The sequence below is a fragment of the Bufo gargarizans genome, chromosome 11 (genome assembly GCF_014858855.1).
Source record: "Bufo gargarizans isolate SCDJY-AF-19 chromosome 11, ASM1485885v1, whole genome shotgun sequence".
NCBI classification, from domain to species: Eukaryota; Metazoa; Chordata; class Amphibia; order Anura; family Bufonidae; genus Bufo; species Bufo gargarizans.
Window position 1 is genome coordinate 66,513,558 of NC_058090.1, and position 26,047 is coordinate 66,539,604.

At 44.7% G+C, this 26,047-nt stretch overlaps 1 protein-coding gene across 1 annotated transcript in view; it reads right to left on the bottom strand.

Annotated features, from left to right (window-relative positions):
• The window catches only part of COCH (cochlin), a 147,585-nt gene extending 122,169 nt beyond the window's left edge, over positions 1-25,416 (bottom strand). Inside the window, exons 1-4 of the mRNA XM_044271268.1 lie at positions 25,319-25,416; positions 24,341-24,523; positions 23,906-23,952; positions 23,114-23,857 (exon numbers count right to left, since the gene is read on the bottom strand). Of these exons, the coding sequence (XP_044127203.1) occupies positions 23,114-23,857; positions 23,906-23,952; positions 24,341-24,523; positions 25,319-25,416 (1,072 nt within the window). The remainder of the gene's footprint in view (positions 1-23,113; positions 23,858-23,905; positions 23,953-24,340; positions 24,524-25,318) is intronic.
• Positions 25,417-26,047: the final 631 nt, after the last annotated feature.

Here is a 26,047-nt window from a genome sequence, read left to right on the forward strand (position 1 = left end):
TATTTATATTGTTACCATGGATCCTATTTACCATGGGTCCCCTTGGCGATTAATTGAACTGCATTCACCATTGTGTTCAATTTTTTCGCCTTGTGCACCATACCGCCCCCTGTATATACATAACAGATGGTTCCTCACTGGTTCTCGGGTGGTGGGCGTGGTCTTTCCGGCCCGGCGCGCCCCTTGGCCTTCGGTCATGAGATTACTATCACGTGATGCGCGGCGTCATTCTCAGGCGCCGCGCTCCACGGGCCGCGTCCGGCTGGAACGCACGCTCCCTTCCTGCGTTCCACCGGACATGTGACTTCCTGTCAACAGAGTCACGTGTCCGGAAGTAGGAACTTACAGTGGAAACCGGCGGATGGGGAGCGCACTTAAAAAGACACAGAGTGGTGAGTACACTCTGCTGACAGCCTGCCCCTGGATTGACCATCCTGTGGCCCCTCTTATCCTCTATAGCTGGCACCCACTGATGCAGCTGTATCTTTTTGGATAGAGAACCTTGATGCGGTCGTGTCCTGTGTGATTTAGCCTGACTGGCTACACACACCAACAGACACTTGACCTTACCTTCCCCCCTTTTTGTACTTTTTTCCCTCCTCTCAATGGTTGCACAGGCCCCATCCATAGCCCTGTGACCACCATTTGATCTCCCCTGACGATATTCTTCACGAATTGAAACGTGACACGTAGGGAGCAAAATCTTTTTAGGGATTACTAGGGAATCTGTCCCCCCAGGGCCAGGTATCCGGACGGGGACGCTCCTTGCGGGGCAAGTTCCCCGTATAGGTAGGTAGGGCGTACTAGCCCCTGCCCCCTATTCAGGGTCGTCTAGGGCCGATCGCCCTGTTACCCACCTACGTCAAAGGGGTACCTATACCTACTCGTCTCAAGTGTGGCCATCAAGTATTCCAGGATCCTCTCCACTACTAGCCATCTCTGCGAGGAACTCTGGTCGTTAATCGGGTGAGAACGTTCCTAACTTTTTACCTATACCACCTTGGCCACACTTTGTATGTATTTGTACATGTTTATGCCCATAGGGCTGTCCTTATTTATTGTTTGTTGTAGAGGCTCATCCTCTGGTGTCTACCCATTTATTTTAGATTTCACTGACATTAAACGTTAAGTTTTATCCCTCTGTTCCGCTGGATCAGTACGCACGCTATTTAATTTGGGATTAAGCAGGCCCGGTCGCCAAATCCGGCCTCTCTGGTTTTGTCAACCCAATAGAGCATCTTTGGGATGTGGTGGAACGGGAGCTTCGTGCCCTGGATGTGCATCCCTCAAATCTCCATCAACTGCAAGATGCTATCCTATCAATATGGGCCAACATTTCTAAAGAATGCTATCAGCACCTTGTTGAATCAATGCCACGTAGAATTAAGGCAGTTCTGAAGGCAAAAGGGGGTCCAACACCGTATTAGTATTGTGTTCCTAATAATTCTTTAGGTGAGTGTACATATACATATACACGCACTCCTCAATGTTGAAATTGCAGCACCAAGAAGGACAAGCCATACAATTATACAAATCGAGAAAGTACCAGGTGCTGCTAAGATCTGCAGATCATAAAATTTTCAAGCACTTAGCTCCAATCTCTGGCATGTGGGAGTGGCATAAAGCCCCTGGTAATCTAAAAGAATGGATCAAGTCATGTGGGATGATAGGTTGATGTCTCTTGTTAGTCATCATGCCTGTTACTTTCACTTGTCACAAACTGAGAGGGACAAAATCCTTGAACTGAGAGATCTTGGTTTATCACTCCAGCGGATCATTCTGCACCTAGGCCAACATCTCAGCACTGTTCAGCATTGTTTGCCCCGGCGGTTAGGAGGAAAATGACTAAATGGAATGGTGGAAGAATGGTGCTTGCATCAGAAGGTGTTTGCATGACCATCAGAAGGTGTTTGCATGACCATCAGAAGGTGTTTGCATGACATTGGGCTATGAGCCAGATGTCCAGCTATGGGTGTTCCATTGACTTCATGTCACCGCTCTCAAAATGGCAATGTGGCTGGAATGGAGTCCTTTTTTTATTTCAGATGCAATGATAGTCAGAGATTGGTCGGGAAACCACATGGGCAACGCCAGGATGAAGCCTTCACAAGGGAACTTCACACTGGCATCAATTGTGGTGTGAATGTGGCATAATTTACAGTAGTTAGACCCCTCTAGTCCTCATTTCAGGTATACTAAGAGCTCAGCATTACATTGCTTTTGTTGTGAAACCAGTGGTAGGGCTATTTCTCCAAAGTGTCCCAGGAGCCATTTTTCAACAGGCCACAGGTTGCTCGTGCCACAGTGAGCAGTCTGCATGGCCTAAACTTGCTACCATGCAAATAGGAGGGAGCCGTCCCATTGAAGTGAATGGGATGGAGGAGCTGTAATTACACTGCTCGCTGCTACAATGTTGACGAAGAGCAGGTAAACAGTGAGAAGAACACATCACTTGTACAAACATTGCATTCTCTTCATACAGCTGACTGTCAGGGGCCTTAAGATAGTTCATAAACAAAAGATAAGTGGAGAACCTCTTTAATAACCTCATTGATAGCATGACAAGGCATGTATTTCTGCACATGGTGCTCATGCTCGATACTGAATAAATTGATATGTTTTGAATATTTTGTTTCCATTTTTTATTTTTTTGTATATTATTAACATGTCTAGTGATCCTGTGGTTTCCATGATTCCACAATGTTTCCTTCTTGGTTTGGCAAGTTCAGTGTTGAGGAGTGTAAATATATCATATATTCAGTGCATTCTTAAAGTCTTCAGACCATTTCACTTTTTTTCACATTTTTTCACATTGTTGAGGCCTTGTGCAAAAAAATAATCAATTTTTGCATTCAGCGAAATCTTGAGAAAGATTTAATTTTCAGGAAAAACTAAAATTTTGCATGGAAATAAGTATTCAGCCCCTTGCTATGACACTTGAAATTTAGCTCTGGGGGCCTCCCATTTCACTTGATCATCTTTGATGTGCTTCCATAACTTGATTGGAGTCCACTTGTGGTAAATTCAGTTGATTGGATATGGTCCGAAAGACATACCCCTGCCTATATTGTCTCTCAGCTGTCAAATCATATCAGAGAAAATATCCAGCCATGATGAGGGAAGAGCTTCCTGTAGAGCTCAGAGACAGGATTGTGTAGAGGCTCACATCTGGAGAAGGGTACAAACCATTTCTACTGCACTGAAAGTTCCCAAGAGCACAGTGGCCTCCATAATTCTTAAAGGGATTGTCAGCTTTTTTTAAATTGATGACCTATCCTAAGTATAGGTCATTAATATAAGAAGGGGGGGGGGGGCAACTTCCAGCACCCCCCTGGCCAGCTGTTTGAAGAGAAAGCAGTGCTCATATGAGAGCTGCCTTCTCTTCACTGTTTGCCTGCTTGACGTCACAAACTGTAGCAGTGAGCAGGTGTAATTGCTTCTTAGCAGTCACTTTAATGGAATGGCTCTGTAGTAGTCACTTGAATAGGAAGGAAACATCCTATTGAAGTGAATGGGATGGAGTAGTTGTAATTGCACCTGCTGGGGTTGCAACAGCGAGCAAGTAAACTGTGAAGAGAAGGCAGCACTCATACAAGTGCTGCTTTCTCTTCAAACAACTGACTTGCAGGGAGTCAGCCCCCCCACCAATCTGATATTGATGTCCTATCATGAGGATAGGTAATCAATATAAAAAAGCAGACACCCCCTTTAAATGGAAGAAGTTTGGAACAACCAAGACTCTTCCTAGAGCTGGCTTGCCCACCAAACTAAGCAATTCAGTGTGCTCTGGACCTCAGACTGGGCCAAAGGTTTAGATTCCAACAAGACAATGGCCCGAAGCACTCAGCCAAGACAACACAGGAGTGGCATAAGGTGCATTTACATGTGCCACGTGAAAGCCCATTGTCGGGACAGAAGCGTTTTGTCACGGACGGTGTACAGGAAACAAGACAAAGCAACATGCATATATGACTGAGTGGATCCAAAGCTAAGGAACCAAAAGGGAGACCCCTGCACAAGACCTGAGACTATCCCTGGCTGCTCAGCCTATGCAAAGATCCGAAAGGTGGAGGTTTGCATATCCACGTACCTCGACTATAAAACCCCTGAACACCCTACAATAGTGAGGGGACACTACCACCGGCTCCCTACTCCAGACACGGAGGGAGTCAGGGTCACCTGGGATCCAGCAAACAGAAAATAACAGATAAATGTTCAGCACTTAACTTTGTAGCAGACAGGAAAACAAGATCAGCATGCACACACACTCCAGGAGGAAGTATAAGCCGGCCAGCAATGCACCATGGGGAGGAATTTAAAGGGAAGCAATCAGTCCAACTCCATGACAGCTGAGAGAGGCTAACGAGATGAGGAACTGAACAGCACAACAAAGAGAACTCAAGGAGGAGGTTCTGAAAGGCCTCTGTCAGAGCTTCTCAGCTGTCTGGTTGTGACACGTTTGATCTGCTGCCTAGAAATGATAATTTATGTGCCTGCAATAACAATCATTTCACCTGATGAACTAGCTTTTCGCTCATTCATTGGGTGATTGGCTGCTCCTTTACACAGGGAGATTGTTGGGAACGAGCGTTTGGAGGAACGTTTATTCCCAATAATCTGCCCGATTATCTGTACGTGTAACTCCACCTTTAGAGACAACTCTGTGAATGTCCTTGAGTGGCTCAGTAAGAGACCTGGCCTGAACCAAATCAAACATGTCTCCATTCAACCTGACAGAGCTTGAGAGTATCTGCAGAGAATAGCTGAAAATCCCTAAATTCAGGTTTGCAAACCTTGTAACATCATACACCAAGAAGACTGGAGGCTGTAGTCACTGCCAAAGGTGCTTCAACTAAGCCCTGAGTAAAGGGTCTGAATATTTATGTCAATGCAAGGTTTTAGTGTTTCCTTTTTTTTAATAGACTGGAGGCTTGGGCAGAGAAGTGGTAGATGAGGTTTAACACTGACAAATGTAAGGTTATGCACAGAAGGAATAGTACAAGTCACCCGTACATACTAAATGGTAAAACACTGGGTAACACTGACATGGAAAAGGACCTAGGCATTTTAGTGAACAGCAAACTAAGCTGTAGAAACCAGTGTCAGGCAGCTGCTGCCAAGGCCAATAAGATAATGGGTTGCATCAAAAGGGGCATAGATGCCCGTGATGAGAACATAGTCCTACCACTTTACAATCACAGGTCAGACCACACATGGAGTACTGTGTACAGTTCTGGCTCCTGTGAACAAGGCAGACATAGCAGAGCTGGAGAGGATTCAGAGGAGGGCAACTATAGAAACAACTGGAATGGGGCAACTACAGTACCCTAAGAGATTATAAAAATTAGGGTTATTTAGTTTAGAAAAAAGACGACTGAGGGGAGATCTAATAATTATGTATAAATATAACAGGGGTCAGTACAGAGATCTATCCCATCATTTATTTATCCCAGCACCTGGTACTTTATTTATTTATGACTGTGACAAGGTAGTTAGAGCCACTACCACTCCCACCCTCTGCTCTGCCTTCTCCTAGTGCTGCATTAGGAACTATTTATAAAGCTGATTCACAAAAAGTATTAATGACATGAACTAGGATGATAAGACCATAGTTTAGGAAATTGACGGCAAGCCCGCAGCATAATTTTCACTGGTGGGTTCACTGAAGGTTTCCATCTAAGTAATAAAATAGTACTAGAAATTTGCTACATTTTCTACAATTAAATTTCAAAGTTTAGACTGTGAGACAAAACTTTTTGCTGAAATTCAAGAAAGTTTTTGAAGAGCATGAAACTATGTAAAACATTACTAAAGTAATATCTGGAATGGGTGAAACATAATCTACATCTAGAGGAAAGGTAGTTTCTATGCATAGAAGAGGATTCTCTATGGTAAGAGCAGTGAGACTATGGAACTCTCTGTCTGAGGAGGTGGTGATGGTGAGTTCACTAAAAGAGTTCAAGAGGGGCCGTGAGTTATTCTGAATTTTTTTCCCCTAAAGTGGGAAAAATTGGCTTCTACCTCTCAGGGTGTATTTTGTCTTCCTCTGGATCAACTTGCAGGATACACCGGCTGACATGGATGGGCAGATGCATTTTTTCAGCAGCCTTAGAAACTATTGGGGTAATGTATCAATCTGAAATATGCCAAATTAGGCGTATTTCTGTCCCGGCTGAGGATGGGGGAAACCCTCAGCCATGCGATGCCAGAAGATGGATGGTCAATGCAAGGCTAGGACAGGAATCAGGGAGCAGGTCACCTCCTATCAATCCCTAATTCTGACCCTGTCTTCTAGCCGTATGAACCGACCCTGAAGAAAGGGGAAACAGAAACAGGCATATGGCAATGGCAGGTAAGTGAGACTAGTACCACACCTACCTGCCACCGACACAGAGCCTGGATCCCCTTTCTTTATATAGCTTGGCCAGTGAGACTCCTGTTCGTCCGTAACTAGGAGAAACAGGTAGTCTTACCCAGCTCCTAGTCCAGGGCCACCCTGAGGGCTAGCAGGAATATCAGGTTCCGAAGTATGAGCCCTCCTACCATCAGGGTCGGCTCATACGGCTAGGAGACAGGGTCAGAATTAGGGATTGATAGGAGGTGACCTGCTCCCTGATTCCTGTCCTAGCCTTGCATTGACCATCCATCTTCTGGCATCGCACGGCTGAGGGTTTTCCCCATCCTCAGCCGTGATAGTATGACCACAATGGCTCCTCACATGGCATTCCCTCGCAAGAGGGTGCAGCATGTACCGCCATCTGCGGATGGGGTGCATGCACGTTCTCCGGAGGGAGAGCATTATGTGGGTTTCACCGTTTACGGCGCGGTGAGTGGCATTCCCCGCCATTCCTTTCTCACCGTTGTCTGTGTTGGTGTCCCCTTGTTTGTCATTCCCCTCCCCCCCCCATTGTTTTTTATGCCTCACCAACTTTCCCCTTTTGTTGTTGGGAGGGGCTTTGAGGGGTGGGAGTATCCCGCCTTCAGAAGAGGGCACAGCATGTGGTGCCTGCCGCTTTCTGGCACACATGCTTATCCTCCGGAGGGAGGGTGAAAGGGGAACCCTGATATTGTGCAGTTCTCTGTGGCTGTGGCTGCAGTGTGTGTGAACTGGCACTTGTGGTTGGGTCTCTCCTCGTCCACTTCTCAGAGGTTCGCCCACCTGTGTCGGTGTGGCTGTCTGCTTTCCTCGTTGGACTGGCTGTAGTGTGTGCTGGGAGAGGATGCATGCTGGCAGCGACTTTGTGGAACCGTTTACTGAGAGTGAACGCAGTGTTCAGTGCGGTCACTCCGGGCTGTTTCTTTGCTGGTCTCTGGTCCCTGTGTGTTGTTCCAGAGGCTGGCAGTCAGCACCCTGGTCCCTGTGTGTTGTTCCAGGGGCTGGCAGCAGTCCTGGGGAGACTCGCTGACACTGATTCTGCTACCCTTTTCCCTTCTCCCTTCCCTGTTTTAGGTCCCACACTGGTTTTCCCTTTTTGTGTTGGTAAGGGGGCTTTGAGGGGTGAGAGTGTCATGGCCTATGGTGTGTTTTGTGACACTTTCCTTCACTTGGTTGCCCGTGGCAACGTGTGGTGTTGTGTGCATGTAGTGGCAGTGTCTCAGCCCTATGGCTGATCCCCAGGACATGGTTGCCACGCATGCCGTTGCCCTCGGCAACAGGTGAAGTGTGTGTTTATGTGTGTACTTCCCCTTTCAGTGGCCATCTTCCCTTGCCTTGTGTTGGAAGGGTTAACTCCCTTCTGTGTGTGTGATCACCTGGTGTGTCTGAGTGTGGGTGTGGCTACTTTGCGCTATAAAGCCTCTGCTGCTTTCAGTTAGCTGAGGGGTTCTTCAGCCATGGTTGCTGGAGACCTCCTCCTGTTATACCATCTGCCAGTGGGGGCCACCCTTGTGATCATAAGCTTTATGTATGGTGTTAAGTAGATGTTTCTTTGGTCTTTATTTATTGCAGCATATGGTTTCCTGGTTTCCTGTGTGATGTGTGTTGTGTGCTGTGTCTCTTGTGTTGTTGTGGACAGCAGCACTTATACATGGGTTCCAGGCTCTGTGTCGGTGGCAGGTAGGTGGTACTAGTCTCACTTACCTGCCATTGCCATATGTCTGTTTCTGTTTCCCCTGTCTTTATAGCTTGGCCAGTGAGACTCCTGTTCGTCCGTATCTAGGAGGAACAGGTAGTCTTACCCAGCTTCTAGTCCAGGGCCACCCTGAGGGCTAGCAGGAATATTAGGTTCCGGATTATGAGCCCTCCTACCATCAGGGTCGGCTCATACAGGCTAGGAGACAGGGTCAGAATTAGGGATTGTTAGGAGGTGACCTGCTCCCTGATTCCTGTCCTGACCATGCTCTGACCATCCATCTGCTGATACCGCACGGCTGAGGGTTTTCCCCAACCTCAGCCGTGATAATTTCAGGTACAGATGCATCAATCTGTACCTGAAATACGCCTAATTTGGCATATTTCAGATTGCAATCTGCAACTTCTTCCCTCTCACGCCAGGTCAAAAATTGTGGACGGGGAAGAGGGTGGTCCGGAAGACCCGTCTCATTCACCATTTTCTACGCCTGTTTCAGGCATACAAAAATGTCTAAATGTAAGACAGCTTGGAAGCTCTCTTACATTTAGAACTGGCAGAGGATCCGCCAAAGTTATAAGGAGGCGGCGCCTCTTCATAATTCTGGCGGAACCACCGCCAGCTTAGGGCTTTATTAAGACCGGAGTCTGAACCGCCAGCCTTAAAAAATGTCAAACGTTCTGTTTTCAATTTGTCATTATGAGGTACTGAGTGCAGAATGATGGGGGAAATTTTAACTTTTTCTTATTTTAGCAGAAGGCTGCAACATAAAATGTAAAAAAGTGAAAGGCTCTGAAGACCTCTGAATGCTCTCTCGCTCTCTCTTATATATATACTGTATATATAAATATATATAAATAAAAATAACAAATTCCACGGCACATTCAAAGTAAAACGTGGCGTATTCAACAGAAAGCAACGTTTTGGTCCTCTCAATGGAACCTTTCTCAAGCAATCTTCCATTGAGAGGACTGAAACATCACTTTCTGGTGAATAAATGCTCATTTTACTTTGGATGTGCCGCAGAATTTTTTATTTTTTTTTGCATACATAGTGGTGGATTGCTTCTACGGCAGCTGGAACTCCATCTTTACTAACAATACTATGGTGCTGCTCATTGTGACGAAAGCACCTTTGCCTCTTGCCCTGTGACTATGGCCCCTGGGACACTATTTGGGCATATTGGATTTTAAAGGCACTGTTTATGCCCCCTTGGACTTTTAACTGGAACAGATTCAAACATGTGGCGGCCAAATATCTTAAATTGTCCAGCAGTGTTTTGCCGTCGAGTGTATGGTACTATTTTGGGCATGGGACCATGTGCACAATAAGACTTCCAGGAAATTCCTGAAACCCTGAACAGATCTGGGTGATTTTTGGATAGTTTGTTCACCCAGATCAAGGCTATCGTGGGATGTGACTTTTATGGGGATATGTGGTGTTTTTGGGGTGTTTTCTGTGGTTGGGAAAAATTTGTGTTTTCTGCCTGAGTGATTAAGTTAATTGTGTTTGGCAATTGTATCACAGGCAGAGCCCATTGTATTTGTTGATTGCATCACAGACAATGCCCATTGTATTTAGTTGATTGCGTCACAGGCAATGCCCATTGTATTTTGTTAATTGCATCACAGGCAGAGGGGGGTTTGTGTACATTAGCTGGGAGTGTCTAACTATACAATACTGTGTTGATTGGCTGTTGTGACTTTGTGTCCTGTGCTCCACAAGGTCCACGTGGGTGGTAACCTTGTGGGGAAAACTGTATATAAGAAATGCCTTTGTGCTCATTAAACAGGCCTGCTTTACCCCTTCATGAAGTCTTGGCTCATGTTTTGGGGATGGGATAACTACACTCTTGGAGATTGCTATATCACAATACTCCCCTGAGTATAAGCGTTTGTAAAAACTTGTTCCTGGTTCCTGCTCTCTGGATTTAGGAGAGGTTCACCTACTGGAAGCTGGAGCTCAGTCTTGGGGCCAGCGTGGGTGGAGGACGGCGAGACCCCAACCAAGCTGCGGCGGTTCATGGGGTCTGTGGTGGTTATGGTGTCCGGTGGAGTGCTTGGAGCCCTCGGGAAGTGCTAGCAGCACCCGGCAGCGAAAGGTGCCCAGTCGGGGTGCCAGGCGTTCCGTTACACTAATCATTATTTTTCTTGGTATAAATATATATATATATATATATATATATATATATTTATATATATATATATAGTTATGTAATATGATATAGACAGATATGCATATGCAATCTCATATACAAATAATTGTTAGTTCTGCAACTATATTTAAAAAGGAGCTGTCAGCTCTCATTTGCCTTTTTCAGTAGATACATGTATTCTCCTTGAAATAATTTTGGAGCATTTTATCTCTTCTAGTGTTCCTCTGTTATCCCTTCTGCAAATAAAAATCTTATAACAACCTTCAAATTATACTGCTATTAGAGAAACAAGGGAAGAGTTGATATATATTTTTTTTAAAGGGGTTGTCCCATCTCAACGTTTATGGCATATTGCTAGGATATGTCACAGATGTCTGAAGTGATGAGAGAGAGCAGCCACGCATGTGCATCCGTCCTCAATTCACTGCTATGAGACTAATGCTCAGCTATTTATGGAAGTCCCATAGCAGTAAATGGAGATAATGCCACACATGCAACAGGGGCCATGTTCTGAAGATAGGAACTGGTCGCAGAGGTGGGACCCACCCCTGTCTGACAGTTGTGCCATAAATGTTGAGATGTGACAAACAATTTAACTTTCACAAAAATACTAGTGTATTTTTGTGAAAGTTAAATTGTTTATCAATTTAACACTGCTGACATAAACTGACCTAAGTTCATATCTGCAGTTGAATTTCAATATTCTGTTCTGGGATTACCAATATCACCATATACTGGACACTACAATAACCCAGCAGATCTCATTCACTAAATATGAGGGCTGTTGAGTTTCCACTATGAAAACTGTCATTCTGGCAGACAAAATACCTTTGCATATAGCAGTACTTCATCTTCTTTTTTTTTTTTTTACTGGAATCTGCAATGGAGACGTCCGGAATCTCCATTGCAGATGTGGACCATGTCTAAGCAACTGAATAACGTGGAAAAGAGTAGAAAAAAGGATCTCTTAACTTTTGATCAATTACACAGTGTAGTTGCAGTGCTGCATCTGCATTGCATGTTCATGATTACCATGAATTCCATGAATGGCAAGATATACAGTACAGACCAAAAGTTTGGACACACCTTCTCATTCAAAGAGTTTTCTTTGTTTTCATGACTATGAAAATTGTAGATTCACACTGAAGGCATCAAAACTATGAATTAACACATGTGGAATTATATGCATAACAAAAAAGTGTGAAACAACTGAAAATATGTCATATTCTAGGTTCTTCAAAGTAGCCACCTTTTGCTTTGATTACTGCTTTGCACACTCTTGGCATTCTCTTGATGAGCTTCAAGAGGTAGTCACCTGAAATGGTCTTCCAACAGTCTTGAAGGAGTTCCCAGAGATGCTTAGCACTTGTTGGCCCTTTTGCCTTCACTCTGCCGTCCAGCTCACCCCAAACCATCTCGATTGGGTTCAGGTCCTGTGACTGTGGAGGCCAGGTCATCTGGCGCAGCACCCCATCACTCTCCTTCATGGTCAAATAGCCCTTACACAGCCTGGAGGTGTGTTTGGGGTCATTGTCCTGTTGAAAAATAAATGATGGGCCAACTAAACGCAAACCGGATCGAATAGCATGCCGCTGCAAGATGCTGTGGTAGTCATGCTGGTTTAGTATGCCTTCAATTTTGAATAAATCCCCAACAGTGTCACTAGCAAAACACCCCCACACCATCACACCTCCTCCTCCATGCTTCACGGTGGGAACCAGGCATGTAGAGTCCATCCGTTCACCTTTTCTGCTTCACACAAAGACACAGTGGTTGGAACCAAAGATCTCAAATTTGGACTCATCAGACCAAAGCACAGATTTCCACGGGTCTAATGTCCATTCCTTGTGTTCTTTAGCCCAAACAAGTCTCTTCTGCTTGTTGCCTGTCCTTAGCAGTGGTTTCCTAGCAGATATTCTACCAAGAAGGCCTGATTCACACAGTCTCCTCTTAACAGTTGTTCTAGAGATGTGTCTGCTGCTAGAACTATGTGTGGCATTGACCTGGTCTCTAATCTGAGCTGCTGTTAACCTGCGATTTCTGATGCTGGTGACTCGGATGAACTTATCCTCCGCAGCAGAGGTGACTCTTGGTCTTCCTTTCCTGGGGCGGTCCGCATGTGAGCCAGTTTCTTTGTAGCGCTTGATGGTTTTTATGACTGCACTTGGAGACACTTTCAAAGTTTTCCCAATTTTTTGGACTGACTGACCTTCATTTCTTAAAGTAATGATGGCCACTCGTTTTTCTTTACTTAGCTGCTTTTTTCTTGCCATAATACAAATTCTAACAGTCTATTTAGTAGGACCATCAGCTGTGTATCCACCTGACTTCTCCACAACACAACTGATGGTCCCAACCTCATTTATAAGGCAAGAAATCCCACTTATTAAACCTGACAGGGCATACCTATGAAGTGAAAACCATTTCAGGTGACTACCTCTTGAAGCTCATCAAGAGAATGCCAAGAGTGTGCAAAGCAGTAATCAAAGCAAAAGGTGGCTACTTTGAAGAACCTAGAATATGACATATTTTCAGTTGTTTCACACTTTTTTGTTATGTATATAATTCCACATGTGTTAATTCATAGTTTTGATGCCTTCAGTGTGAATCTCCAATTTCTTAGTCATGAAAATAAAGAAAACTCTTTGAATGAGAAGGTGTGTCCAAACTTTTGGTCTGTACTGTATATCAAGTGGTATTGAGAAGTGAAGTATTCAAAGCGGAATGCAATCTGAAACTTAGGAAAACTTCAATTTGAAATTAATCAGATTTTTATTGACCCTCATAAATCAGGTTTTCCTAAAATTTAGGCTGCGCAGTGAGTGAAAGTAAGAAGGCCGGGAATGCGAGATCACCCATAATGCAGTGCAGCCATCCAATATAATGTGCTGTCACAGACCTATAAAACCCTCATCCCATGCGGTCTCCATCATTGTCCTGTGAGCTGAGCATAGGGCAAGCGCTCATGTGCTAGGGACAGTATTGCTGAAAATGATTAATAAAAAATATTAAATAGGGAGACTGCAGGGAGTCTTATTTCACATCAGTTTTATTAATTTACTAGGAGAAGGACCCGGCTTCACACCGGTATATTTCATCTATTTCATTTAATGTTTGCATGTGTTGTCAAAATATATCAATAGTATCCCCCATAACAGTGACCTCTACAGCACCCCACCCCTTTAACAGTGAGTTTTACAGCACCCTACTCCCTTGACAGTGACCTCCTCAGGGGCCAGTGCCCTTAATAGTGACCTCTACAGCACCCACCCCTTTAACAGTGAACTCCACAGTTCCCCACCCCTTAACACTGACCCCCACACAGTGCCCTACCACTTTGAAATGGGACCTCCACAGCAGCCCATCTCTTAACTTTGACCTTCATAGCAGCCCGCCCCTTTAACAGTGAGTTTCACAGAACCCCACTCCATTGACAGTGACCTTCACAGTACCCCACTGCCTTAACCGTGAAATCACAGTACCCTGCTGCCTTAACAGTGACCTCCACAGCAGTTGCCCCTTTAATAGTGGCCCCTGCCCCCTTAACAGTGACCTCCACAGTGAACGCCTCTTTAACAGTGACCTCCACAGTGCCTGCCCCTTTAACAGTGACCTCCACAGCGCTCTTCCCCTTTAATGCTAGGGCTACACGACGACATGTGTCACGCAACATTTTGTCTCAGCTATTTTTATAATGATAGGCTATGGTGTTGCACTGCGACATGTGACATGCTGCAACTGTGACACGACAATTGCAAAAATTCCATCCAAAATGGATTTTTCTGCAACTGTCATGTCACAGTCGCAGCATGTCACATGTCGCAGTGCAACACCATAGACTATCATTATAAAATTAGTTGCGCAACATTAGTGCGACATCAAAGTCGCGTGACACATGTAGCAATTTAGTTGTGCCCTATGTGTTGTGCGACTTATTGTCATCGTGTAGCCCTAGCCTAAAGCTGACCTACAGCAGTGAAGAAAAATGGCTGGGTTGTTATGGAAACCTGGAGTAAATCTGTGTATGTGGAGACTAAGGGCCTGCGAGCTTCTATTGGTTGATAAGGGACATGTGACTGTGTGTATGGCAGTTGGGATATGGAGAGAAAGACTTGCAGGCTTGCATTAGCTAATGCAGGTCATTTTTTGGGAATATTTCAGGAACAGTATTTATTCATAAAAAAAATAACAAATTTACTAAAAATTTGGAAAAATTAGCAAATTTACAAATGTCAATTTCTCTACTTTTATATTAGATAGTAATACCTCCAAAAAATAGTAATTGCTTTACATTCCCCATATGTCTACTTCATGTTTGGATCATTTTGAAAATGACATTTTATTTTTTAGGGTCGTTAGAAGGCTTAGGGTACTTTCACACTTGCGTACTTTAATTCCGGCAAGCAGGCAGTCAGAAAAATGCATTGCAATACCGGATCCGTTTTTCCGGTGTCATCAGGCAAAACGGATCCGGTATTTATTTTTTTCACGTTTTTAAAGGTCTGAGCATGCGCAGACCGGAATACCGGATCCGTCAATGTGGCAATTTGAATGCCGAATCCGACACTAATACATCCCTATGGAATAAAATGCCGGATCCGGCATTCAGGCAACTCTTCAGTTTTTTTCGCCGGAGATAAAACCGTAGCATGCTACGGTTTTATCTTTTGCCTAATCAGTCAAAACGACTGAACTGAAGACATCCTGATGCATCCTGAACGGATTACTCTCCATTCAGAATGCATTGGGATATGCCTGATCAGTTATTTTCCGGTATAAAGCCCCTGTGACGGAACACAGCGCCAGAAAAGAAAAACGCTAGTGTGAAAGTACCCTTAGAAGTTTGGAAGCAAATCTTGAAATGTTTCCGAAAATTTCCAAAACCCACTTTTTAAGGACCAGTTCAGGTCTGAAGTCCCTTTGTGAGGCTTACATAATAGAAACCACCCAAAAATTACCCTATTTTAGAAACTATACCCCTTAAGGTATACAAAACTGATTTTACAAACTTTGTTAACCCTTTAGGTGTTCCACAAGAATTAATGGAAAATGGAGATGACATTTCAGAATTTCACTTTTTGGGCAGATTTAACATTTTAATCATTTTTTTCCAGGAGCAAAACAAGGGTTAACAGCCAAATAAAACTCAATATTTATTACCCTGATTCTGTGGTTTACAGAAACACCCCACATGTGATCGCAAATTGCTGTACGGGCACATGGTAGAGCGTAGTAGGAAAGGAACGCCATATGGTTTTTGGAGGCAGATTTAGCTGAACTGGTTTTTAGATGCAATGTCCCATTTGAAGCCCCCCTGATGCACCCCTACAGTAGAAACTCAAAAAAGTGACCACATTTTGGAAAACTCCGGGATAAGGTGTCAGTTTTGTTGGTACTATTTTGGGGTACATATGATTTTTAATTGCTCTATATTAAAATTTTTTTTAAGGCAAGGTAACCCAAAAATTTATGTTTTGTCACCGTTTTTATTTTTTATTTTTACAGTGTTTACCTGAGGGATTAGGTCATGTGACTTTTTTTATAGAGCAGATTGTTATTGACGTGGTAATATCTAATATGTCTAGTTTTTCTTATTTATTTAAGTTTTACACAAAAATAACATTTTTGAAACCGAAATAATGATATTTTAGTGTATCCATAATCTGAGAGCCATAGCTTTTTTATTTTTTGACCGATTCTCTTAGGTAGGGTCTCACTTTTTGCGGGATGAGGTGAAGGTATTAGTGGTACTATTTTAGGGGGCATATGCCTTTTTGATCACTTGCTGTTGCAAGTTTTGTGATATAATGTGACAAAAATTGCGCTTTTTTAACATTTTTGTTTGTTTGTTTTTTACGGTGTTCACTTGAGTGGTTAGGTCATGTGATATTTTTATATAGCTGGTTATTACGGACGAGGCGATACCTAATATGTATACTTTTTCAAAATAATTCACTTTAGCACAATAATAGCAGTTTTGAAGCAAAAAATTATCATATTTTACTGTCTCCACTGTTTTAGAGTGATAGCTTTTATATTTTTTGAACAATTCTCTTAGGTAGGGTCTCATTTTTAGCAGGATGCTACTATTTTGGGAGGCATATTCCTTTTTGATCATTTTTTGTGATGTAATGTGACAAAAATGGCTTTTTTTTTTACACAGTTTTTTTTTTTTACTGTGTCCACCTGAGTGATATTTTTATAGAGCTGGTTGTTACGGACGTGGCAATACCTAATATGTACAGTACAGACCAAAAGTTTGGACACACCTTCTCATTCAAAGAGTTTTCTTTATTTTCATGACTATGAAAATTGTAGATTCACAATGAAGGCATCAAAACTATGAATTAACACATGTGGAATTATATACATAACAAAAAAGTGTGAAACAACTGAAAATATGTCATATTCTAGGTTCTTCAAAGTAGCCATCTTTTGCTTTGATTACTGCTTTGCACACTCTTGGCATTCTCTTCATGAGCTTCAAGAGGTAGTCACCTGAAATGGTCTTTGAACAGTCTTGAAGGAGTTCCCATAGATGCTTAGCACTTGTTGGCCCTTTTGCCTTCACTCTGCGGTCCAGCTCACCCCAAACCATCTCGATTGGGTTCAGGTCCGGTGATTGTGGAGGTCAGGTCATCTGGCGCAGCACCCCATCACTCTCCTTCATGGTCAAATAACCCTTACACAGCCTGGAGGTGTGTTTGGGGTCATTGTCCTGTTGAAAAATAAATGATGGTCCAACTAAACGCAAACCGGATGGAATAGCATGCTGCTGCAAGATGCTGTGGTAGCCATACTGGTTCAGTATGCCTTCAATTTTGAATAAATCCCCAACAGTGTCACCAGCAAAGCACCCCCACACCATCACACCTCCTCCTCCATACTTCACGGTGGGAACCAAGCATGTAGAGTCCATCCGTTCACCTTTTCTGCGTCGCACAAAGACACGGTGGTTGGAACCAAAGATCTCAAATTTGGACTCATCAGACCAAAGCATAGATTTCCACTGGTCTAATGTCCATTCCTTGTGTTCTTCAGCCCAAACAAGTCTCTTCTGCTTGTTGCCTGTCCTTAGCAGTGGTTTCCTAGCAGATATTCTACCATCAAGGCCTGATTCACACAGTCTCCTCTTAACAGTTGTTCTAGAGATGTGTCTGCTGCTAGAACTCTGTGTGGCATTGACCTGGTCTCTAATCTGAGCTGCTGTTAACCTGCGATTTCTGAGGCTGGTGACTCGGATGAACTTATCCTCCGCAGCAGAGGTGACTCTTGGTCTTCCTTTTCTGGGGTGGTCCGCATGTGAGCCAGTTTCTTTGTAGCGCTTGATGGTTTTTGTGACTGCACTTGGGGACACTTTCAAAGTTTTCCCAATTTTTCGGACTGACTGACCTTCATTTCTTAAAGTAATGATGGCCACTCGTTTTCTTTACTTAGCTGCTTTTTTCTTGCCATAATGCAAATTCTAAACGTCTAGTAAGTAGGACTATCAGCTGTGTATCCACCTGACTTCTCCACAACGCAACTGGTCCCAACCCCATTTATAAGGCAAGAAATCCCACTTATTAAACCTGACAGGGCACACCTGTGAAGTGAAAACCATTTCAGGTGACTACCTCTTGAAGCTCATCAAGAGAATGCAAAGAGTGTGCAAAACAGTAATCAAAGCAAAAGGTGGCTACTTTGAAGAACCTAGAATATAACATATTTTCAGTTGTTTCACACTTTTTTGTTATGTATATAATTCCACATGTGTTAATTCATAGTTTTGATGCCTTCAGTGTGAATCTACAATTTTCATAGTCATGAAAATAAAGAAAACTCTTTGAATGAGAAGGTGTGTCCAAACTTTTGGTCTGTACTGTATATATTTTTTTATGTATTTCGCTTTAGCACAATAATAGCAGTTTTGAAACAAAAAAAATTATGTTTTAGTGTCTCCATGTTCTGAGAGCTATAGTTTATTTTTATTTTTTGGGCAATTGTCTTAGGTAGGGGCTCATTTTTTGCGGGATGAGGTGACGGTTTTATTGATACCATTTTGTGGGACATAAGCCTTTTTGATTGCTTGGTGTTGCACTTTTTGTGATGTAAGGTGACAAAAATTGCTTTTTTTACACAGTTTATTTTTTATTTTTATGGTGTTTAGCAGACAGGGTGGATCATGTGATATATTTATAGAGCCGGTCATTATGGACACGGTGATACCTAATATGTGTAGGTTTTGGGTTTGTTTTAAATTTTTTATAAAAAAAATTAGGGGAAAGGGGCGTTTTTTTTTCTTTTTTACTTTATTAATTTTATTACTTTATTAATTTTTATTAAAAACCCTTTTTTTTTTTTCCTTTACTTTACTTATGATGTTCACTTTTGGGGGTCTGATCCCCTTTGCAATGCATTACAATACATCTGTATTGTATTGCATTGCCTGTTAGTGCATGACACTGAGTCATACACTAACAGGTTGCCTAGGAGACCCAGCCTGAGGCTGGGTCTCCTCGGCACCCGTAGAAGGCAGTTCCCGATGCCGTGCAAGGCATTGGGCAGACACTGCACGGATCGGGCTGCCTTGTGTTGCATCAGGTCCCCACCACAGCAGCGCGGGGACTCGATGCGATCACTCACCCGACACAACCCCCTTCTATGTCGCGGTCAGCGCGGACCACGGCATAGAAGGGGTTAATCCACCGGCTCGGCTTTTACAGCAATGCCGGCGGATACAGCAGGGGCACGGCTACCACGGACTGCCGGGCCCCTGCAGTGATCACACGCGCACCACTCCGGTGCCTGCTCGACTGCTATGACGTACTATTAAGTCAAATTGCGGGAACGCAGTGGTTCCCATGACGTAGTAGTACGTAATAGGTCAGGAAGGGGTTAACAAGTGGGAGGCACATATGCAAACTGTTGTAATTCCTACACCGTTCACCTGATTTGGATGTAAATACCCTCAAATTAAAGCTAACAGTCTGCAGTTAAAGCACATCTTGTTCGTTTCATTTCAAATCGATTGTGGTGGTGCATAGAGCCAAAAATGTTAGAATTGTGTAATAGATTTTAGGTGTGAGCCTGCTGGTGAGCTGACCCTGTAAAAGATTTTAGGTGCGGGCCTGCTGGTGAGATGACCCTCTAAAAGGTTGTAGGTGAGGGCCTGCAGGTGAGCTGACCCTCTAAAACATTATATGCGAGGGCCTTCAGGTGAGCTGACCCTGTAAAATATTGTAGATGAAGGCCTGCTGGTGAGCTGATCCTGTAAAACATTATATGCGAGGGCCTGCTGGTGAGCTGACCCTCCAAAAAATTATATGCGAGGGGCTGCTGGTGAGCTGACCCTGTAAAAAATTATATGCAAGGGCCTGTTGGTGAGTTGATCCTGTAAAAGATTTTAGATGCGAGCCTGCTGGTGAGCTGACCCTGTAAAAAAGTAATATGCGAGGGCCTGCTGGTGAGCTGATCCTGTAAAATATTATATGTGAGGGCCTTCAGGTGAGCTGACCCTGTAAAATATTGTAGATGAAGCCCTGCTGGTGAGCTGATCCTGTAAAACATTATATGCGAGGGCCTGCTGGTGAGCTGACCCTCTAAAAAATTATATGCGAGGGGCTGCTGGTGAGCTGACCCTGTAAAAAATTATATGCAAGGGCCTGCTGGTGAGCTGATCCTGTAAAATATTATATGTGAGGGCCTTCAGGTGAGCTGACCCTGTAAAATATTGTAGATGAAGGCCTGCTGGTGAGCTGATCCTGTAAAACATTATATGCGAGGGCCTGCTGGTGAGCTGACCCTGTAAAAAAGTAATATGCGAGGGCCTGCTGGTGAGCTGATCCTGTAAAATATTATATGCGAGGGCCTGCTGGTGAGCTGACCATGTAAAAAATTATATGCAAGGGCCTGCTAATGAGCTGACCCTGTAAAAGATTTGAAGTGCGGGCATGCTGGTGAGCTGACCCTCTAAAAGGTTGTAGGTGAGCGCCTGCAGTTGAGCTGACCCTCTAAAACATTATATGCGAGTGCCTTCAGGTGAGCTGACCCTGTAAAAGATTTAAGGTGCGGGCCTGCTGGTGAGCTGACCCTCTAAAAAATGATATGCGAGGGCCTTCAGATGAGCTGACCCTGTAAAATATTGTAGATGAAGGCCTGCTGGTGAGCTGATCCTGTAAAACATTATATGCGAGGGCCTGCTGGTGAGCTGACACTCTAAAAAATTATATGCGAGGGGTTGCTGGTGAGCTGACCGTGTAAAACATTATATGCGAGGGCCTGCTGGTGAGCTGAACCTGTCAAAAATGTTATGCGAGGGCCTGCTGGTGAGCGGACCCTGTAAAAGATTTTAGGTGCAGGCCTGCTGTTGAGCAGACCCTGTAAAAGAATTTAGGTGAGCGCCTGCAGTTGAGCTGAGCCTTTAAAACATTATATGCGAGTGCCTTCAGGTGAGCTGACCCTGTAAAAGATTTAGGGTGCGGGCCTGCTGGTGAGCTGACCCTGTCCAAGACTTTAGGTGCAGGTCTGCTGGTGAGCTGACCCTCTAAAAGGTTGTAGGTGAGAGCCTGCAGGTGAGCTGACCCTCTAAAAAATTATATGCGTGGGCCTTCAGATGAGCTGACCCTGTAAAATATTGTAGATGAAGGCCTGCTGGTGAGCTGATCCTGTAAAACAATATATCCGAGGGCCTGCTGGTGAGTGACCCTTTAAAACATTATATGCGAGTGCCTGCTGGTGAGCTGACCATGTAAAAAATGATATGCAAGGGCCTGCTGGTGAGCTGACCCTGTAAAAGATTTTAGATGCTGGCCTGCTGGTGAGTTGACCCTCTAAAAGGTTGTAGGTGAGAGCCTGCAGGTGAGCTGACCCTCTAAAACATTATATGCAAGTGCCTTCAGGTGAGCGGACCCTGTAAAAGATTTTAGGTGCGGGCCTGCTGTTGAGCAGACCCTGTAAAAGAATTTAGGTGAGGGCCTGCAGGTGAGATGAACCTCTAAAACATTATATGCGAGTGCCTTCAGGTGAGCTGACCCTGTAAAAGATTTAAGGTGCGGGCCTGCTGGTGAGCTGACCCTCTAAAAAATGATATGCGAGGGCCTTCAGATGAGCTGACCCTGTAAAATATTGTAGATGAAGGCCTGCTGGTGAGCTGATCCTGTAAAACATTATATGCGAGGGCCTGCTGGTGAGCTGACACTCTAAAAAATTATATGCGAGGGGTTGCTGGTGAGCTGACCGTGTAAAACATTATATGCGAGGGCCTGCTGGTGAGCTGAACCTGTCAAAAATGTTATGCGAGGGCCTGCTGGTGAGCGGACCCTGTAAAAGATTTTAGGTGCAGGCCTGCTGTTGAGCAGACCCTGTAAAAGAATTTAGGTGAGCGCCTGCAGTTGAGCTGAGCCTTTAAAACATTATATGCGAGTGCCTTCAGGTGAGCTGACCCTGTAAAAGATTTAGGGTGCGGGCCTGCTGGTGAGCTGACCCTGTCCAAGACTTTAGGTGCAGGTCTGCTGGTGAGCTGACCCTCTAAAAGGTTGTAGGTGAGAGCCTGCAGGTGAGCTGACCCTCTAAAAAATTATATGCGTGGGCCTTCAGATGAGCTGACACTGTAAAATATTGTAGATGAAGGCCTGCTGGTGAGCTGATCCTGTAAAACATTATATCCGAGGGCCTGCTGGTGAGTGACCCTTTAAAACATTATATGCGAGTGCCTGCTGGTGAGCTGACCATGTAAAAAATGATATGCAAGGGCCTGCTGGTGAGCTGACCCTGTAAAAGATTTTAGATGCTGGCCTGCTGGTGAGTTGACCCTCTAAAAGGTTGTAGGTGAGAGCCTGCAGGTGAGCTGACCCTCTAAAACATTATATGCAAGTGCCTTCAGGTGAGCGGACCCTGTAAAAGATTTTAGGTGCGGGCCTGCTGTTGAGCAGACCCTGTAAAAGAATTTAGGTGAGGGCCTGCAGGTGAGATGAACCTCTAAAAAATAATATACTCCACATGTGCCCTATATCAGGTCAGATGTATACAGCAAAGAAATGAGATGTTAAGCTGACCATACACTGTAGATAGCTGTCGGTTGAACACACATTCATCCAACAGCTATTCCTCCTGACCCCCTCTCATCATACACAAGAATGGCCAAAGGGGAGGAGGCCGCTGCCAGACATTTGTGGTTGCAGCTCATCTTCCCTGAAAACAAAGAACTGGGCATGTTGAAATCCAACATCACATTTATGGATGAGCGAACTTCAGTTTTTGAAGTTCGAGTTCGGTAATATTGTGTATAGATGGAGGTCACACAAAATATCTGGGGCAATGTGGACTAAACAATAAATATTTATTAATATATATATATATATATATATATATATAAAAACTATTTATACATAGATAGATAAAAAGTCAATAATCCATACCATAAGGAATAAATAGTAAATCAAGAGTCATATATCTGCAGGATAAATATGATAATTCAATAATTGGTCAATGTCAAATAATTGCACTTGGTTATAAATGAATAGATTGTTCATATGAAGCTGCGTATCTGTAAAGAAAATTTCCTGCTCAGCAGATCCACACCTCTTCAAGATCTCAAATGAAAGCACCTGTTTTTCTGATAATTAACAGCACTCCGTGGTTCACTTTTCACACCCAAACTTTTTAGAATGCGGACACATACACACAGATATTTTTTGTGTACATTACCGGTCCGGTGGGTGTTGTGGCTGCACAATTGGAGTTTTACTGTGGGATTGATGAGTTGGTGCTGGATCTTTCAGCGTGGAGTCATGTTATGCTCGCACTACGTGGTGTCCCACGTGTGTTAAAGTGAATCACGTGACTCAGTCCATCAGCTGTAAAATTATGCTAGTACTAGTAAGAGAGAAGAAAACGGCCAAAATGTTACTTGTAAACGGTAAATCCTTATTGTATATCTTTGATGAGATGGCTCCTTGTTGGCCCTTGCTGTGTACCAAACGCGTTTCCGAGCAACACTGTTCCTTCTTCAGCTCAGCCAATTCGCTATCATATTGAGGGAGCCTCGAATGTGGATCGCAGATAAGTGGGAAAGGTTCGACTATGCCCAATCCAGAATCACCCCGATCTCTGCTAGGAGGGGAAGTGATCTTGTGCCTCTCTGCTTGTTGATGTAAAGTACTGCAGTCATATTGTCTGACTGGACTTTCACCACTTTGCCCGGGATCTGAGGGACGAAGTGAAGGAGGGCTAACCGGTTTGCTTGACTCTCTTGGAGATTGGATAAGAGAAACCACTCCTGAGGAGACCAAGTTCCATGAACTGGAGTGTCGTCTAGGTGAGCGCCCCAGCCTACTTCGGACGCATCCATAGTCAATATGATCATGGTTGGCTGGGTCATAGACCTCCCGTCTAAAAGATGGCACCACCATCTGAGGGAATACTGAGTTCGCCAAGACAGGGAGCACAGGGAGTTTAGCCCGGCAGGGCTGCCAGTCCATTTGGAAAGGACCTCTGATTGTAAGGGACGGAGGTGCCATAGAGCCCAAGGGACTGCTTCCGCAGATGCTGATATGAGCCCCAGCATCTTCATAAGAGTCCGGATTGGGACTCGCCGGGGAACGGAAAGGAACTGTGCCGTGTTCTGAAACTGGGATCTTCTTTCTGGGGTCAACTGGAGAGAAATCCCAGCGATATCAATTATGAAGCCTAGATATCTTACTGAAGTCAACAGGCTCACGTTCGACTTCTGCCAGTTGACGATCCAACCTAGGCGGAACAGAAAAGAGATTGCTACCTGAAGATGTTGAGTTAGGACCGCTAGAGAAGAGGCTTTTAAAAGCCAGTCGTCCAGATAAGGAATGATGGTCAGTCCTTGAAGTCTCAAAGCCGCCACCACAGAAACCACCACCTTGGTAAAAGTGTGAGTGGCAGAAGAAATGCCAAAGGGAAGGGCAACAAACTGAAGATGCCTGACGACACTGAAACCTGGACCGCGATCCTGAGATACTTCCTAGAAGCAGGATAGATCGGGATCTGCAGATATGCATCCTTGAGGTTCAGGGTTGCCATCACGTCCCAAGGATTGAGGATGTGAACTACTGACCTGATAGTTTCCATACGAAACTTCACCTTCCTGATGAACCGATTAAAATACCTCAGATCGATAATCATCCGGAGATCTCCTGAAGCTTTGGGAACAAAACAAACTGGTGAATAGATCCCTAGGCCCCGTTCTCCTGCCGGGACCTCCTCCAGAGCCCGCTTGCAGATGTAGTCCTGAATGTAGGCCTCCAGGATTGCCTGCCTGGTAGCTTGTAGAAGGTTGGTTTTGACAAACCTGTCCAGAGGAATAGAGGTGAGATTGATTAAATATCCCTCGGAAATGATGTTCAGGACCAAGGGATCCAAGATCTCTTGGATCCACTCTTCCCTGAAGTGGGAGAAATGACCCCCGACAGGTACATGAAGCATAAGAATGGGGAAGCTTACAGGCAGGACGGCAGGAGTAACGGGACTTATCCAAGAGCCTCGGAGAGGCCCTTAGTTAGGAGGTGGATTTTCCATCCTTGGCTCCTCCACGAGAGCGCCTCGAAACTCTTCACTGCGCTCTCCAGTCCCTTCGAGACCTTGCTTGCTGGCCAGACCTACTTCCGTGGTCTTGTCTGCTCCGCCCTCAAAAGGACTGCTGGGGAAGGCTCTTCCCCTTCTTGTCTGAAAGGCCCTCCATAATCTTATCCAGCTCCGAACAAATGGTTGGGCTCAAATGGGAAGCCACATAAGCTGTACTTTGAGGATTTGTCAGCGACCCAAGGCTTAATCCATAAAGGCCTACGGGCTGCAGACACCAGGGCCATTGATTTGGCCGCTAACTTCAACTTGAGCTGTGCGGTATTGCACAAGAGGTCCGTAGCCAGGTTGATGGTCTTGAAGGCAGCCAGTATGTCATTGTGTAAAACCCTCTGGTCCACGTCAACTTGAATTTGATATAGGCGAGACAAGAGGAAGGCGAGACCAGAGGAACCTAGAGACCTCAGAAGCCGCTATGGCTGTGGAAGCGGAAGCCGCAGCTGCCGTATAACCCCGTCTTAGGGTGCACTCTGCTCTCCTGTCAAGGGGATCCTGCAGGCTAGACCCATTGTCTGCAGGAACCAGAGTGCGCTTGAACAACTTGGCAATAGCCATGTCCACCTTGGGAATGGACCCCCATGAATCCACCAAGGGTTTAGCCATCGGGAACATGGATTTAAACTTCTTTGTTAAAACCGAACCTTTCCACTCTGTACGCATGACAGAGAGGAGGGTCTCATCAGCTTTGAAGACACGAGGTGCCCGACTAGCGGGATCGGAAGGCTCCCCAGGGTCAACATCATGGTCCCCCGACCTATGTCTTTTAAGGGGAGAAAAAACACAACGTCACCTCCTCCTCATCCGAGGAGGAAGAACCTAAGGAGACCACAGAAGGTCTCTCCACCGGGACAGAGGTCTCCATAGCAACCTGGGTAGGCATAGGAAGCCTTTCATCCAGCAGGCCTATGACTCCCTTAATAGAGCCATCCACATAAGTCTTCACCCATTGATACATCTCCTGCATCATAGGTTCACTAGAGGGCTGGACCCTCAAACGTCAGCTGTCACATCTGGAGTAGGGACAGCTGTCCTCCAGCAGGGCGCTACAATTGTAGCAGGATAGATGCTTCCTCTTGAAACTCACTTTCCTGCCTTCCGAATCCCGCAGAGAAGACATCACTGCGGGAAAAGAGGGACAAATAAGACATTTGTAAATTACCTATCTCAGCGAGAAAGGTAGAAAACAGACCGGAGGCAGCTGTGAATAAGAACCGGAGGAAAGAAACACCACAAG